Source organism: Engystomops pustulosus, chromosome 1 (genome assembly GCF_040894005.1).
Source record: "Engystomops pustulosus chromosome 1, aEngPut4.maternal, whole genome shotgun sequence".
Lineage (NCBI taxonomy): Eukaryota > Metazoa > Chordata > Amphibia > Anura > Leptodactylidae > Engystomops > Engystomops pustulosus.
Window position 1 is genome coordinate 157,638,609 of NC_092411.1, and position 17,570 is coordinate 157,656,178.

The 17,570-nt window shown below is 42.1% G+C and overlaps 1 protein-coding gene across 2 annotated transcripts; it reads left to right on the top strand.

The window, feature by feature from the left end:
- Positions 1–67: 67 nt before the first annotated feature.
- AMH (anti-Mullerian hormone) lies at positions 68–12,481 on the top strand. Of its 2 annotated transcripts, XM_072112702.1 has the most exons (6): positions 68–229; positions 1,903–2,269; positions 2,407–2,576; positions 2,922–3,042; positions 3,386–3,530; positions 9,640–12,481. In XM_072112702.1, exons 2-6 carry the CDS (start codon positions 1,933–1,935, stop codon positions 10,523–10,525), a joined length of 1,659 nt encoding a protein of 552 aa, XP_071968803.1. In that variant the 5' UTR covers positions 68–229; positions 1,903–1,932; the 3' UTR covers positions 10,526–12,481. The 2 variants fall into 2 exon arrangements, with proteins under 2 accessions (XP_071968803.1, XP_071968796.1); XM_072112695.1 differs by lacking the exon at positions 68–229 and having other exon boundaries at positions 1,605–2,269; positions 9,640–12,480.
- Positions 12,482–17,570: the final 5,089 nt, after the last annotated feature.

The window sequence follows — 17,570 nt, forward strand, 5'->3', positions numbered from 1 at the left end:
GTTAGCACCAGGGCAACAGGAGTGCCAGAGAAGGTAAACATCCTACTTTTTTGTTTATATAGTCCCTGTGCCGTGAACTGGAAGGCCATGTGGACTTGATGACAGTATGTGGGCACTTGCATTTCTCTTTTTCTACTGTAGAGAAAAGTGGCCTTCTCTGTTAGTGCTAGGAGGGCACTTCTGACCAGGATGTTCCTCTTATTTGCTGGTTGTTTGTAAATAAGGAGAGGTAAGACTTTTTCCTTCAGTGTATTCTGTTGTCTATTTACTTTGTCTATTGATGCATCATCCCATCCCCTGTTGTAAAACTCTCTCAGAATATCTGCAATGAACATTTTATCTAAATAACATTTTTTTCCCCACAAAATCACTTGTCAGGGTGGAAAAAATGTCAAAAACTGATCCAGAACAAGAAACTTGTGGAAGGATGGAAAAAGGCAAATTGAACCCCACAATCCAGATACAACCAAACTTTAGATTACTTCATAGAAACACAACAGAAAACAGATATATCAGGTGAATCCACTGAATAATGTGGAAGGCACATTAATGAGGTTAGATTTTTCAAAAGGTTTAGGTGTAAATTCATTCCAGTCACTTCCTGGTGTAGAAAATACACAGGAATTAGTTGTGCAAATATTTGTGACTTTTTGGAGACTTCATCAAAGAGTCTCAGATACAATGCAAACATTAACATCTCACATGCCACATTGATCAAGCTGTCTAAACCACTAACTTACTTCTGACATACAAAAAGCTCCTAAGACTAAAAACTGGCACAGAACGTCTTCTCCCCCAATGCCTCCATCTATGTAACCTACATGAAGCCATTGAAGTAGGATAAAAGACTTGTAATTGTGTTAGACAAGATATGTGGGCCTTTGGCTATGATTATCCTCCAGTTTTTGGGGGGTGAATAGTATTACAATTATGAGAAGTGAAGAATATTAGGCCTCACAATCTATGTTTAAAGGGGAATTCCTAGCTTTTAACAAATTTTATGTAGGGCCTCAGGGGGTTATATAAATTCTCATGCTAACATTCTCCATCGCTCCCGTTCACCTGCAGCATCACCCACTGTTTGTTTACAGAGGCCGGCATTCCCATCATAACTACTACTGTGCACTTTGAAACTGACACTGTTGCAGGTGCGCAGCAGTGGTCTGGACAGGAGCAATGGCTGATGTAAACAAACAGGGGCGGGCAATGAAAGCTGGTGCCATGGGTGAACAGGAGCATTGGAGGAGGTATAAGATTATAGCATTCCCCAGCCATATATAAAAAGCCATCACAGGCCTTTTAATTGTTTTTATTCTTCACTTATTTTCTTTTTTGTAGTTTCTTTTTGTTTTATTTTTTAAACTTTTTTGCATAGAAATGCAACACATGACCATATATACCCAGTTTGACCTCATCACCCAAACATGAATCCAGCACATTAATAGATGAAGCTCATTCAATAGAGTTATTGTTATCCTGACCATGTTCAAGGACAAGTTACAGGAGATTCTTTCACAGAAGCAAAAGTCTAAAAATACTCTGCTAGGGATCCCATCTGTATTAAAAAAAAATACACACACATGGAAGAAGACCGTTTGGGAATATACATCCCACAGGTTGTTCAAGGTTTAGGCTTTGTCCAAAACAAGAGAACTTGCCACCCTTTTGTATAACTGCTGGCAGCAAACTCTTTTTCAACGAATGCATCAGGGTTGTGACAGTATCATCCGAGCTGTCGAATTAGAAAGTGGTCATTTTGAAAGATGCCTCTGACCCAGGACAGATTTAAAGAAACAGGCTTTAAATAGTGTTGTCACTCCAGGCTTTTCCACCTCATATTTACAAACAGTGATGGGGATTTTTCAGATCTTCTTGTGTTTTTTGTTTCCTTTACTTTCCCAGACACTGCCTCACAATGTTCACAAGATTGAAATGGAATTAATAGACATGGATAAGGAGAGGCATCCAGTCCTGGAGGAAAATTTGTCGCATGGAGATCATGTCACGGATGCTTCGTTGGATTTTCAAAGATCAGAGTGTGGTGAAAATGTAGGCACTAGATGGGGCAACCTAGTTACACATGGGTTCCTCAGAGAGTATGACAGTGGTTTTCTTGACAATATGAAACGCAAGGCAGGGGAAGATTTTGCCTTATTTGGGATGTGCCCAGAGGACCCACAAGTTACTAATAAAGGATCATTTAAAGAACTTGCAAGTTTACTTGAAGAACCTGAAGGGAAACAGCTTGTGGTGCTGCATTTGCAAAAAGGTGCATTTGGGTTGGTAAATCTATGAGACCATTGCTTGTCCACCATTGTTTTTTCATGCTTTCTATACCAGCTAATACACTTGTATACTTCAGCCTTTCTTTGCTAAAAGTAATACACGCACTTCTTTTGTCTGCAGTGGACTGGGATATTGGAAACAGATTCCAATTTCAAGCAACAGTGAGGCAACATGTTACCCCCCTACTTCAACACCTGCACTTACTCACAGCTATTTTTTATCCCGATACTCACAACCTCACAACAACATATAAAGTTAAGATAACAGGTGAAGCTGTGCCAGAGAGCCAGGTAAGTCATATAAGAGAAGTTATTTGTGAGGAGGACTTGTTACGTTGTGAGCGTAATACTTTGTATAGTATACTTTATGCATTTACACAGGGAGATTTAAAGTTATCTTTCCCTCGTGAATTTATTTCTTTATTGTTTTGATTTAGTAAACAAATTTAAATTGGAAACTCATTTATACCTGGTGTGAGAAGCACAATAGGAATGTATACAAGGAGATAAACACATTTAAATATGACTGGTAGAGATACGCCACTAAGATAAGACAACAATACATATTTCATTTGGTTATTATTTCTTCTTTATGGTGCAAACTGTAGCACAAATAGTCTGCTCTTCTTGCTCTAGGTTGTTTGCTTGTCATCAGAAACTCGCTATCTTGTTGTCAGGCTGAGTGAAAAGTTTCTGAGCATTGAACCAGAGGAACTAAGACTTAACACAACCTTTCAGATCAACAAATATTCAGATGGTAAGATATGATACTCATATGATACTCTCTATAAAGACATTATGTTATATTGTATAAATAAAATTATGCATACATTGAATGTTCATTTTTATGTGGTATAATTGTTGCATATATCTTACAGATTGTACTTAAAACTAGCAGACTGAGAGATTAATAACCCTTTTGAGACCACCAACCAAATTAGAAGTGAAATATGGTCTTCTAGAGGCTTGGTCACTAACTTATGAAGAAAATCATAAAAAGACTGCAGCAGGACACATAGAAGAACACAAAGGGAGCTATCACTTTGAAACACTTTAATATTGAGAATACTACATTTTCTAATCTGTTTTTTGAATTCTAGGATCTGCTCTTTCAACCACAGAAGCTGAGTGGCATTTTTTCAGCATGGATAAAAGATGCATTATCAAGATTAAACCTGTCATATTCATGGTCTTAAGCCACAGTGTCCCCATCATAAGATCTGATCAAAGCCTTCTTGTCTCTAGGTGAGTAAATTACAAATTGTTTTAGTTGTAAACATTATAAGAATAATGTACTAACCTTTTGATGTACATACAGTGTACAGTAAAATCGTGTGTAGGTATTTAATTATTAATCCATTTCAGCTTTTGTAAATTAGAATAGCTAAAATTGTCTTATACGTAGTGCTGGGTCAAGATGGTAATCGAAAAACACTTTAGAAGAAATGCTTGTACAGGCAGTCTCTGGGTTACGTACAAGACAGGTTCTTTAGCTTTGTACTTAAGATGAAGTTGTATGTAAGTCGGAACTGTATATTTTATAATTGTAGCTCCAGACAAAATTCTTTTTGTCCCCAAATTTTTTGCTGTTATGGGAACAAATATTATCAATAAATCTTTATTACAGACACCTTACAGCTGATCATTACTAAAGTAAAGCACCCAGAGAAGTTCACCAGAGGTCATAGTGGGCAGAGAGGTTGGTCTGTAACTAGGAGTCGTCTGTAAGACGGACGTCCTTAAGTAAGGACCCACCTGTACTGTCCTCTCAGACCATGCACTATGCAAAGTACAGTTTTTATGTTTTACCTTGAGTGTTTATTCAAGAAATTGATTCACACTCATTTGTGGCACTTTTTTAATTCTTCAAAACATGCTTGGTAGCTTTTGTTTTTTCTCTGCATTGGACTTTATTGTGGCATTTTTAATACATTTTTATATTGCAACACTTTCAAGTGTTGTTTTGCAAGCCATTTTCTGACACATTTCCAGCTATAAAGAGAAGTGCTGTCACAATCTCGGGGAATAGTCCCTTAGGGACTTGTGGACTCCCTGGACCACTGCGGGAGATAACAATGCCAGCCGCAACCCAGGAGCGGAGTCTAAGTGGACTCCTGGTCTTCGCCAGAGCACGCCGCAAAGTGGGATGGTCTTGCTGCGGCGGGGAGCCACCAGGTTGCTACACGGGTGCGACTAGGCCCGCGGTGACAGCCAAGGTAGGGACACAGAGCAGGCAGGACCACGTTAAGGCAGGACCATAGGAAGGCCGGTGGAGACCACGGGAAGGCAGGATCACGGGAAGACGGCTGGCAGGACCTCGGAAGACCACTAAGATACAGGACCGCCACAGGATACCAGGACCGCCACAGGATACCAGGACCGCCACAGGATACCAGGACTGCCACAGGATACCAGGACCGCCACAGGATACCGGAAAACGAGCATCACCACAGGAACACGGGAATCACAAAATACATGGGAATCACAGAATACACGGAGGCGTCTGGAAACGCTCAGGAACACGGAGGGCTTTCTCTTCAGTAACAGGACATGAAGATCCGGCAGGGGATGCTGGGAGTCGCCAGGCTATATAGCAGAGCCGGGAATGCCAGCGCCAATAAGGAGGACGCTGGCCCTTTAAATTCTTAGAGTGTAGGAGACAGACCTGCAGCCTGGACGGCACCGCGATGGAGCCATCATGAGCTGGGACAGGTAAGTACTGACCTGGGGGGAACTGGGCAGAGGCAGCAGCAGGCAGCGGAGCACGGATGTACCCGCGATCCGCAACATGGATTGCGAAGGCACCGCGCCACAACTCCGGACTGGGACCGGGCAGCGCACGGTTGCACCCGCGATCCGAAACATGGTTTGCGGGGTCACCCGTGACAAGTGCATCAGAAAACCACCTAAAAACCCATAATGATACATTTCACACAAAAGCTAAATGTAGCATTAAAAACACACTTTTTTATGCAGTATTTTCAGTTAAAAAAAACTGGACTGAAAAAGTAATCTGAAATGAAAAGGCAATGCCTATACTTCATATGAATCAGCTGTGACATCTCTCCTAAAAACATGCTTGATGGAGATGTCTAGGTTCTTGACAAAGCCTTTGTTGCCCTGGTGATCAACAGAAACAATGCCAAATGGGAGCTTCAAGATCCTGCAAATCACCACCAGTGTTGGAACAGGGGTTGCAAATAAGTGGATTTAAATTATCAAAACAAATATTTGTTGAACCAATGCATTTTGCTTTTCAAGGACCTAGAGAGTTAATTGAAGGCTGAGGATCACCTTGCCTACTTACAGAAGCTTACCAGAGGACCATGTACTTGCTTTCATCCAACCTGCTGTGATGTAGATGCAGCATAGTGAAAGGGCGGTGGACTCCTGAAATGATGTTTTACTTTTTCGTAGTGTGTTGACTTTTATAAAACAGTTTTGTGAGTGTCCCTGACACTTTTATGACTAGTACAACAAAAGAGGCAGAATAAAAGAGGCATAGCTTTACTAAAAAAAGGGACCTATGAAAATATGGCAGAATTGTGGTGTAATATTCTCACACAAACTAAGTCAAGTAATTGGAGATTCAAAGTAGTTTCAACCATTTAACCCAGCAATGTTACAGCTGAGCTCTCTCCATATACAGTGAGTGCCTACTGCAGCTGCTTGCCCCCGATTACTGTGCTGGCACCGATTGTGGGTGTTAATTGTTTAAATGCCTTGTGTCTGCTGGAATTACAACTTCTGAACTGACCTGACATACTGAGCTCTGTTCAGCAATTCTACATTAAGGGGGACATGTATCACCCCTATTGCTTCCTTTTACTTTTTTTTGTGAGTCTTTGTGTGTGACTTTTTTTCGGTTTGCAACTTTTTAGGGTCAGAATCAAGCAGTGTACCAAAGTTAGCTGCCTCAAAAATTTAATGCAGTGTTACCGTATTTATCTTTGCAGCCCAGATGTTTGTTCAATTAGTGCGATTTTTGGGCTTGGAATTGTCCCATTCTTGCGCTTAATGAGTCCCAAAACAGAGCAATGCTAGATCCAGACTTACATTTAGTAACTACTATTTGGGACAAAAAATTTGCACACCACAAAAAGTCTCAAAAGTGTGACTATACAGGCAACTCATCGCATGTATCACAAAGGGGAAAAACTTAAAGTGGTTGTCTCATTTCAGCAAATAAATGTTATTGTTTGTATAATGAAAAGTTATACATTTTTCCAATATATTTCTTTATCAATTCCTCATGGTTTTCTAGATCTCTGCTTTCTGTCCATCTATAGAAAGCTTCTACATTTATTTCCAGTGGACATAAATTTGACCATGGTCACACAGGTGCACGGGTCATTATAACCCACATCTCTGCTTACTCCCTATGATGCTAAGGAACTGTGCACCTGTGTGACCATGGTCAGATTTCTGTCCACTGGAGGTAAACATAGAAGCTTTTGTATAGAATGACAGCAAGCAAAGATCTAGAAAACAGTGAGGAATTGATAAAGAAAGCATATTGGAAAAATATACAATATTTCATCATGCAAACAATAACATTAATTTGCCAAAATGAGAATACCCCTTTAAGATACATTGCAATGATTTATTAGGAGGAAACTTGAAAAAGTGTCAGCTGAAAAATTATGATACATGTGCCCCTAAATCTAGCAGATATGAGGAGCAAGTTTGACAGAACACATCTGCATATGTAAAACCGGCCTCAGACACTTTTGATACATGTGCCCCAATGTGTTTTTTATTTTAAACTTCTTGATATAGTCTTCTTCAATTTAAAAAAAGGCATGTTATATGTGCGGCCAACAAATGCCACCACAGATGCCACTGGGAAAGATGCATCAATTTCATGGACATATTCATAAGGTCCAAAAAACTGCCACAAGAAGCCTATGATGGAAATTTATGATCATAGGAGACTGCAATATTTTACAGATTTGTCTAATTTATTAACGGTCTGATATTTCTGCACCACCCTTTTACTGAAGTGAGTTTGGGACTTAAAAATGTCTTAGTTGATAAAGCTGGCTAAATGTACTAACCACTGACATTTTCCCACCCACTTTTGATAACAGGTGTTTGTGATGAAAGCATATCAAATGTCACAACAGTTTTGCACAAGTGGGTTAAAAATTAGCATATTTCCAACCAGAGGTCGCATTAACGCCTCACCACGCGTCATAGACGCGTGATGAGGCGCCATTACCTCCCAAAATAATTGCCATGCGTAAAGTTACACTTGGCAATTATTCCCTGTAGCGCGCAGACTGAGCGGTTCAGCATGTGCTGCAAATGAGGGAAATGTCAGTAGCGCGATCATAGCGCGCGCCGAACCGCTCAGTGGGACACGTGACTAGGGGTGGGCCGGAGTGAGAGCACCCGCCCCAGGGGAGACATGTGGGCAGTGGCGTACCGTCCGCGGTCGCCATTGAGACTGGGCCCATCAGAAGGGGGGGCCGGGGCTGTCCGCTCTCCCCTGACCCCCTCCCCCTCGTCGGCTCCTCCGCTCCCCTCGACTCCTCTGCTCCTCCGCTCCCCTCGGCTTCTCGGCTCTCCGGTTCCTCTACTCCTCCGCCCGAATGCGACAGACAGCCGACTGTAAGTCCCTCTATGTATGTGCTGTGTTGTGTATGTGCTGTGGTGTGTGTGTGCTGTGTTGTGTGTGTGCTGTGTTGTGTGTGTGCTGTGTGTGCGCCCTGTGAGTGTATGTGCTGTGTGAGAGTATGGGCTGTTTCTGCATGGTATGTGCAGTTGCACTGTGAGTGTATGGTGTGTGTGCACTGTGAGTGTATGAATATGCTGTGTGAGCGTATGGTGTGTGCGGTTGTGTGTGCACTGTGAGTGTATGAATATGCTGTGTGGGTGTATGTGCTGTGTTTGTATATGCTGTACGTATGCGTATTTGTTTTGTGTATGCAGCATGTCTGTATATACTGTATGTGTGTACATGCTGTATGTATGAGGGGGTAAGCAGCGCTCACCCCCTCCTCCTGTCCCGTGCGCCGACGTGTGCCGGCCGTGCACACGTTGGCGCACACATCGCCCTAAGGGGAAGGGGGGCCCCATGGAGAAGTTTGTCAGCCTCTTCTAGTTACGCCACTGCATGTGGGCCACAATGCTGCTGCTCCCCGTCCTGCTCCATCTCTACCTGCCCGCAGCTGCCTGCGTTTGTGATTGACGGGGCCTAAGAGCAGTGCCGGGTGAGTGTAGTGTATGCTGTGCTGTGTTGTGAGTGTGTGCAGTGTGAGTGTGTGTTATGTGTTGTGTGCTGTGAGTGTGTGCTGTGCTGTGTTGTGAGTGTAGTGTGTGCTGTGAGTGTAGTGTGTGTTGTGTTGTGTGCTGTGCTGTGAGTGGGGAGTGTGTGCGTTGTTGTGTTGTGTGCTGTGAGTGGGGAGTGTGTGCTGTGAGGGGGGAGTGTGTGCTGTGAGTTGTGAGTGTGTGTGTTGTGTGCGGTGAGTGTGTGTGTTGTGTGAGTGTGCTATGTGTATTACAGAAATTTTCATACTCCTCCTCGGGTAAAAATACTCCTCAAAAATGGTGAGAGGAGTATTTTTACCCTTCTGGAAAAATGTTAGTGCGACCTCTGTTTCCAACTTTTGTCAGATTATTCTGGAGTAAAGATTCAGGAATTGTGCTGCTTACTCTTAGGCTTCCTTCACAGATTAGAGTACCCTTTCTTTCCAATGCAACAGTTTTTGTTCTGGTTTTTGCAACCACATTCAGAAGTGAATATAAAAGGGATAGAAAATGTGCACAACATAGACTTCTCTTTTCTGATGGATACACTTCTGGCATTGGCTCCAAAAACTCCATCTAGCACTAGTGGTGTTAAACAAAAATACTGTTAGTGAAACTAATGACATGGCAGAAACATTGTAAAAAATTCTAGCAGATCATGTTCTTCTAACGTCATACCATGCGTAAAGCAACTTCTGGAGCCAATTAGTGGCCTCAGAGGAGATCTCTGCATCCACATCATGTCACCTGGTGAACTGTGGGAATAGGGGCTGTTGCTGAGGGCATTCAGTGGCTCCAGCTGGAATAGAATGGAGTTTCAGTACTGGCACTGGAATAGATGGTGCAGTTAATTGTTATAATGTGAAGACAAAAATGCATTAGAACAGGTTTGGATTGGACTTACCCTTATAACCCTTATGTGAGATGATAGTTTTTCTACTGTGAAAATAATGCTCAAGCAACTCACTACATTAGTCTTATTGAAAGTAATAAAAAGGACACTGGCTTTCTTTCTGAGCTGTAAAATACAGTGCTTACTTTATGTTAAACAATTACATAACATTTTTAATATTTTTTTATTTTTTTATATTAATTTCTACAGTTTTCACAACCAAATGATTACTTCTAAGAAAGATGAATTTCTGGAAACCCTATCTCATTTGTCAACACTTCTTATGCCCTCCCACACAAAACCATCTTCCACCATCCACATGTCCCTTGATCCCAACAATAAAAGTTCTGATGACCTTCGCCCCCAATTGTTGAATGTTACTGAAATAGAGGCATTGGAGTGGCTGGTGGACTCCCAAGAGCCCCTTGTGTTCCTGTTTTTACCCGGAAGCAAACATCTTTTGGCTCACAGATTACAAGAAAGACTTAATGGGACATTGCTTGAGAGAATCACAGAAAAGACACAAGAGGTGCTAGAAGACATGAAAGATATATTTTCTCTTGGAGATCATGTCCAAATGCTTCAAAAACTTATAAACTCTTGCCATAGCCATTTCAACATAAGCTATTTATCAATAGAGGAGAAGCAATCACCACCATTGGGAAATAAACTGCATAGGAAACTGCATTCGCTAATGCTCCTTAAAACTTTACAGACAATTCGTGCTTATTGGCAAGACCGCAAAAAATTATCACGACAGAACCGTGGAGCAGGCCTCAAGCCTCACTGTCGCCTGCAAGAGCTCACCATCAACTTAAAACCCTATCCAGAGTATAAGGACATCCATTTTCCCGAAGAAATAAACATTAACAACTGTGTAGGGCCTTGTCGTTTCCCACAGACCACTCAAAGTGATTATCAGGCCCATGTTATTCTGCTTATCCAGCTCCAGGAGAGAAGACAATCTGGTCTTGATCGGCCCCCTTGCTGTGTACCTGTGCAGTACCAAGAACAGTGGCTAATGGTGGCACATGAAAATGGCATTAAGCTTCACCTGTACCCCAACATGGTTGCCAAAGAGTGTGGTTGCAGATAATTACATTTTGTAGGACCATCATAGTTTTATGGCAAAGTTTGATTTTTCATCTTCTGTTTAAAGGAGAACATACTCTACTAGATGGCCATTGGGCTGGCAGAGGATTACCATTCAATCCTACAATAATAATTCATATTTAATGCACCAGGTCTACTTTAGAGGATGTATTAGTTGTACTATAACAAAGAAAAGATACTGGTAGAGGGCAGTAATGAACTCAGAGAGGGAGCTCTCTTACTCGGTTAAACACTGTGAATATGTTCAAATGGTAATAATCGCAGATTTCTCTAACATCAGGTGTTACAAAAACAATCATAAGTTTTATGGCAAATTTAAAGGGGTTGTCCAGAATCCGATTTAAGGAGAACTCAGAGGGCCTAGATAAATGCTGGAGTCCTTTTATTGCACATTGGTATTGTAGCTCACACGATTAATTGGATCAAATCTGTACACTGGGCATGTGACAGAGATATGTGACATCACTGGCCTTTGATGTTTATATGGTAACCATCAACTCACCTATCCTATGGTTCGGTTTCTAAAACCCAGAAAACCCCATAAAATGTTCAATTTTCACCATTTGATGAACTGTGAATACTCTCTACATGTGATCTGCACAATGCAATACTGTAATTTATTTTAAAATAACTACATTGGCATACCCTTCAGGAAATATTAGTCCTAATGATGTAAAAGAGAGTTCCTTGGTTTCCATTGTTGCACCCATGGTTATCTGTAATGCAATATTATATTTAAGAATATGAGGCATACAAAATACTGACAACATTAAGAATGGTTTTACCAGTTATGCTTGTATTTATAAAAGTAGCATAGTGCACAGTGGCTATAACTAAAAGAAGACAATTTCTTTTTATATCATCTCCACTCTTGCTTTCCCTTTACATAGTTATGTATATAAATTAGTAGAGAAAAAGTGTAGTAAAAGTTTCCACATATTTTCCAATTATTTTATGTTAGTACAGAGAATTTAGTTTGAAGTAGTAGTCCGCATATTAAGGACTAAATATAAGTATAAACCTTCTGGCAATGTTAGCCACCAATGGTAGATAATAATGTTTCATAGATAAATATAAAAATAATAATAATAATTCTTTATTTATATAGCACACACAGATTACGCAGCACTGCACAAAGCATAAAAATGTCTAGAATTCCTTATTCTGGTTGATTCCATTTGTAGCTGGTGTTACAGAAAGTCACAACAAACTTTTTCCAAAATTTGCAGAAGCAAATTGTGAATAATTTCTTTAAATAAATGTTCTGATACAACTGGTATCAAAGTGGTAAGTGTGTGTTTTATTATTTGAAACCATGTTTATTATTAACTACTTATTTGATCCTTAACCCCAAAGCCAGTTTTATACTCCTGACCAGGCCCTATTTTTAGAATCTTACATGTGTCAATATAATTGGTTATGGCTCAATCATTAAAAATTAAAATATTTTTTCCTGGGGGTATGGCCAGTGGATGACTCTGGCTGCCTAGTCCGTGTGTGTGGCTCCCTCGCTTGATTCCCCCGAAACTGATCTGACAGTATTTAATAATCCATGCTGTGTACTGGGAAGCGGGGAAAAAAATGCATAGAAAATTATGAAAAAATGCATTTGCACCATTTTCTTATGGGCTTGGATTTCACGGCTTTCGCCCCAAATGACAAGTCTACTTTATTCTTTGGGTCGATATGATCATGGGGATACAAAATAGGTATACTTCAGTGATTTTCAAAGGCTTCTTACAATGTAGGAGACATGTACAATAACACATGCGCAAGCTTTGAACCTCGCGCGACAAAATGACATCACCGAGGCCGGCGCATCATCCTGAGAGCGGAGAGACTCTCGCATTTGCCCACCGCCAAGGTAATGCCCACCAATAATGCTGACTATATGAGCATTTGCCTGAGTATATGAACTGTTGGCAGAATACTCAGCATATGAGCTGGTACTTTTAGTACTCCAGCAGTATACTGCATATAACAATGAGAAATGTAAAATGCGAAATACTATAGTCATGAGGCTGGAGTACTACAAGTACCAGCTCATATGCTGAGTATATGAGCTGGCACTTGTACTCTGGCCTCATGGCCATAGTACTTCTCATTGTACCCCTTTATTTTGCAGTATATGAGCCACATAATAATCAGCACCATATACTAAAAACAGGGAGAAACTGAAAACTGTTGAGGAAGAGCTTCGTGTGTGTCTTTCCACCATTCCTGCCAGGATATCCCTTTTGTGTTTAATATTGTAGGAGATTAGCTCCGGGGATCGTCGTCTCCTAAGCAGACGACCAGCACACACAGGGAATTCACACAATGTGAGTAAGGTTAAGACTGGCCTCAGCCAGCTTTATTAGGCAGTACACAAACTCAAAACATAAAAATAATACCTAAGCCTCTCCGGCACTAACTAAACATCGAGGTTCCCTACCTCACCAGGTGCTGGCCTACTGCCAGCCACCCCAAAAACACAGCAACAGTTCACTGCCACCACTCCACAGGCCTTTGCCGTAGCCTGTCTCTTCCCCAGGGTGGAGCCCAGTGTGAAGTCTGCCCCATCTATTAGTGCAGCCCCTCCAGCTGAAAACTAATCAACTTAATTAGACAGACCCAACTTTTCCAGGTCTGTCTTCTACTCAGCTTTTCATAAGGCAAAATGCACATTTTATGCCCAAAAGCTTCTCTAGTGGCAGCCACCCTGCCACATATCCTCCCCCTGTGATCAAGGCCGTAGGCCTGATCAATAAACTTAATTCTCCCTCCGGGGTCAAAGCTCCTATATTGGGGTCTAATCCCTACGGTTCCTAGAAGCACTGTAGAGACCCTACTACCTACTACATCTTCTATACCTGGAAAATGACAGCTTTTTTCCTTAACTGCAGGAGACACAGACAGCTCAAAATTAGTCCCAGCATCTCTTCCTTCACACAACTGATCATCTTCAATCATGTCTCTATTAACAATGATAGATTTTCTTCTCCTCTTTCTCTTGCATTTCACTGGAGACTCCACATACCCCTCAGGGCTTGGCATGGTTAGGCCCCATCTCTTCATCACCTTGTGGATGCCGTCACACCGGTTACCATCCACTGAGGCATATGCACTGTGCTTATTCCCCTTAGCATTGCACACGACACGCACGGGTTTGCCCGTTTTCCAGTCTTCAGCTTCGGCACCTTCTTTGTCATTGAAGGGGGTATTACCGTTCAGAACCAGGGCACGATTCACATTGGTGAGCTTCTGGTCACATGTCTGCAAAGCTGTGCGCTTGCTACCTCTGAGGTCACAACCTCCGCTCTCGGTGTAGGTGAAACTCAACTCAACATCAGCATCATCCTCATCACCTCCAGCTAACACTTCGGACTTCGGACCCAAGTCCTGGCATGGACTTTCCACAATGGCAGCCTTAAGCTCTTCATGGCTTGCACTAGGTTCCTGGCTGACCTTTTCCTTGGTCAGTCCGTCATACGCCTTGCTGGCCAACACCACAGTCTTCACCGAGTCTTTCCTGTGTAGGAATTTCGAGGGCTCTGTTGACATTATATCAGACACCTTCTCCTCACATCCACTGCAGTCATCACCCGGTATATCTTCAAGGCACTTCTCACCATCCAGACCATCTTCACTTTCGCTCTTCAGATGATCAGGCAGATCTACCGTTGGGTGCAGCTGTGCTGGAGTCTCTGTAGGGCCCATCTGGGTATTCCTCCACTTGCCCAGAGAATGCTGGCATGCCCTATGACAGAGACGAGACGACAGAGCTTCCACACGTACACAGCAACTCGGCTGGTCCCTTTGTTGTAGACTTGGCGCCACTTCAACCTTCTCCACAGGTTCAGCAGGCTGAGACCGCTCTTCATCTGTCTTCGGGGGGTAACCATTAACCCATTCTTCGGATTTTCCCAAGACTGTATTCAGACTACCGGTTATAAGCGATCCCACTTGGGTGGCCATCACGGTTGAGACTACAGACTTAGTCACACCCACACCGCCTTGTACTGCACCAGCTTCCCAGCCCAATATATCGGACGTCGCACCTGTAACAGTGTCTCGGGCACCAGTCACTGTATTTGTCTTCAATACGGCTTTTCCCATTGGCTGCTGAAGAAAAGCCAGGTTGGACTCCTGTTTCCCCAAACCTTTGCAAGCAAAGTCATTACTTGTGGCAACCGGTGGCTCCAGAATGCCTATGAGAGGCCTTGATCCAGTCACTGTAACGTCAGTCAAGGGCTTCTCCTCCTTCTCAGCAACATCACGATCACTGCGGATGCATGGGCGACCTTCCCTCACAGAGTTGTAGACTGCACTCACCACACTGCAGGCAGAACTACCAAAGGGCTGGTGCATCACATGTTCCACCACCTTCTGGGGATCTGGGGTCCCCTCATCCGTAGGTGTATGATTAAGAGTGGCGCTTCCACCCTGTTCACACACACTTTCAGTCAGCACGCAATCATGCGTATTCTGCGGTTCATCAGCAGGTGTACAGGGGTCTGGTTTACGCCTGGTCTCCTTCCTAGGACACTTCTGGTGCCACATCACGACAGAACACACCTGGAGGTCGGCATCACCATTTTGGCACTTTCTTTTGTTTCCCGAACACGTACACATGTGAACCTCCCATTCACTTTTCTTTGCAAATACTGTATCACAGAAAGGACAGTACGAGATATCAATCTTCAACTCATGTTTCTGTAATATATGTCTCTTTAGGTCATCTTTTCTTCTATAAGACACGTGACAACTGTAGCATTTATACCAGTTATTCCGCAAACCAGTATTCACATGACGCTTCAGTTTATTGATGCTTCTTCTGGCCTTGTTCACACACGAACTCAGTACATCAATCTCCTCAGAAGCCTCAGGTGTATCAGATGTCTGGTCTCCCCCTGACATTTCCTGAACACTGATGTGAGACTCCTCCACAGGTGACTGACACAGGTGTGAATGCAAATAAAATAATAATGTATTAAGTTTATGTGAACACAATTATTGCCTTGTGCTGGCTGTCTTAGGTCGTTGACCTCTGACAAGAATAGACATTGTACAACTTTGTGAATGACAGCTGTAGCTGGACTCTGCAAGACTCATCCCCCTCACTAAAGACTATTTTTATATTTAGTTGCACATTCTAGCTTTATCATCAGCTTTATGTAAAGGACATATATGGCATCATGCGTTCTCTTATGTCATAAGTCACATGTCTATGTAGATTGTGAGGGGCAGTCCCAGGATTTTACTATATATAATAAAGTTTATTTGAATGCTCTGGGGGGGGGGGAAGGTGGATGGAGCACTAAGCAACAACGTGTCACCTGTGTCTCTGTCCCTACTCCCTACCCCCACCATCTCCCATGGGGGGGATGACTGTTCTCTCTGTATGTCTGTCAGTCTGTCTGTCACTCTCTCACACCCATAGATAACTTGCTGTTAGCCGCTGCAGCGACATTACTTGGGGGCTATCGTCCGCGATTATGGAAGGAACCAAAAGAAATAATTCATGGCGGGCAGTGGCTAACAGGACAACAGGGAATCACGCCATTGGACTGGTGAGTAAGACAATTGACAAAATTGTATTGGCTGCTGTCCAGGTATTGTTTCCTTGATGTTTAGTAGGAAGTATAGACCTAGTTTTCTATGGGTTGAGTGTATGTACAGTTGTCTAGTTGTCAGTTGTTAGAATAAGAAACTGACTGTGTGATGTTCCTAGGTTGTGAAAGTGATACAGGTTGTTAAGAACTAACTTTGAGTAGTAATTAGGCAAGTATCTAGGGGCCATTCTAGTTTAGAAATTTAAGGTTGAGTGTTCCTACATTTGTTAAGTAACTAATTGATGTTGTTTATGGCCATTCTGCATGGAGCCTAGCAGATTCTGGTGGTAGTTTAACCAGCTGCGGTATACAAGTTGATGCTAGACGCTTGATCCGGTGGAAATCAGGTTGGCTGTGAAGGTAGGGTGCAGATTGGTTTTTCTACACCCGGTGATAGTTACTGATTTTTTCAGGTGAGGGATCGCGTTTTGGCCTGCGATATCAGAAGTCTGATCAACTTCTTTTGTTTAATTACTGTAGTGGCACCTGTAGTAAGATAAGGTGCGGGCCGGTAGTTAATTAGTTGCGCCTGTATTGAGGTCAGGTGTGGATGGGAATATCGGGGTCTAAAGCTAATGCAGGAAAGACCACAGAGAGTGGGGAGCTACGGCAGCAGAAATAGTTACTAGACAATGTGGGGAGAAGGCAGTTAAAAGATGCGGCCCTTGGGAGCTAGAGATTTAAGTGATGTGATTTGGAGAGCTAGACAGAATGAACTAACAGTAACTTTTAACAACTTTAAGAATTGTGCCTTATCTGGAAATAGTATGAGTGAATTAACGTGTTTATGTTTTTTTCCAGGTAATGTGAGTTAAAAGAGAGAACTGTCTATTTGTAATTTCAATATGTTGAAAATGTTTAATGTAAAATGTAATGGATATCCTTCAAATTGGTTAATTGGTACAAGGTCATGTGACAACAAATGAGCTCAGTTAAATTTTGCATTTTGTGTGCATTTTGTTTTTGTGTTATTGTGCATGTGCATTTTTGTGGATGTAAAAATTTGATGTTCCTATTTTTAGGTGCATGCCTTTGCTTCTGGAGTTATGTGCATGTTGTGGAATGTTGGAAAGATCCATGCCAATTGATTGACAGGAGCAAAGTGACATCTGTGACCATTTGGGGCTAAGAATAGGTTATGTCACATTTTTGGTGTCTGTTTAAATGTCACTTCAGTGTAAAGTTAATGTATTATTGCACATGTTAGGTATTGTATTACTTATGGTTTTTGGTGCCTGGGTAAAGGCCTGCCCAGGCATCCAATGTATAAGGTAAATTATAAGATTGAATACATTTGCAATTAAGAATCTTGTCAATGCCTTTGTTTTATTTGTTTATATGTGATCTACAAATAAGTGTTTTATGTGTTAATTCTGCGCAGTTGTAGTTGGAGCTCCAGTGATAAATTTGTCATAAGTGTCTTGTGGGCCCATT

Coding starts and splice junctions, on each gene's coding strand:
- AMH (XM_072112695.1), top strand. CDS start 1,852: ATGGGGATTTTTCAGATCTTCTTGTGTTTTTTGTTTCCTTTACTTTCC. Junction 2,270..2,406: donor GGTGCTGCATTTGCAAAAAG/GTGCATTTGGGT, acceptor TTTTGTCTGCAG/TGGACTGGGATATTGGAAAC. Junction 2,577..2,921: donor AAGCTGTGCCAGAGAGCCAG/GTAAGTCATATA, acceptor TTCTTGCTCTAG/GTTGTTTGCTTGTCATCAGA.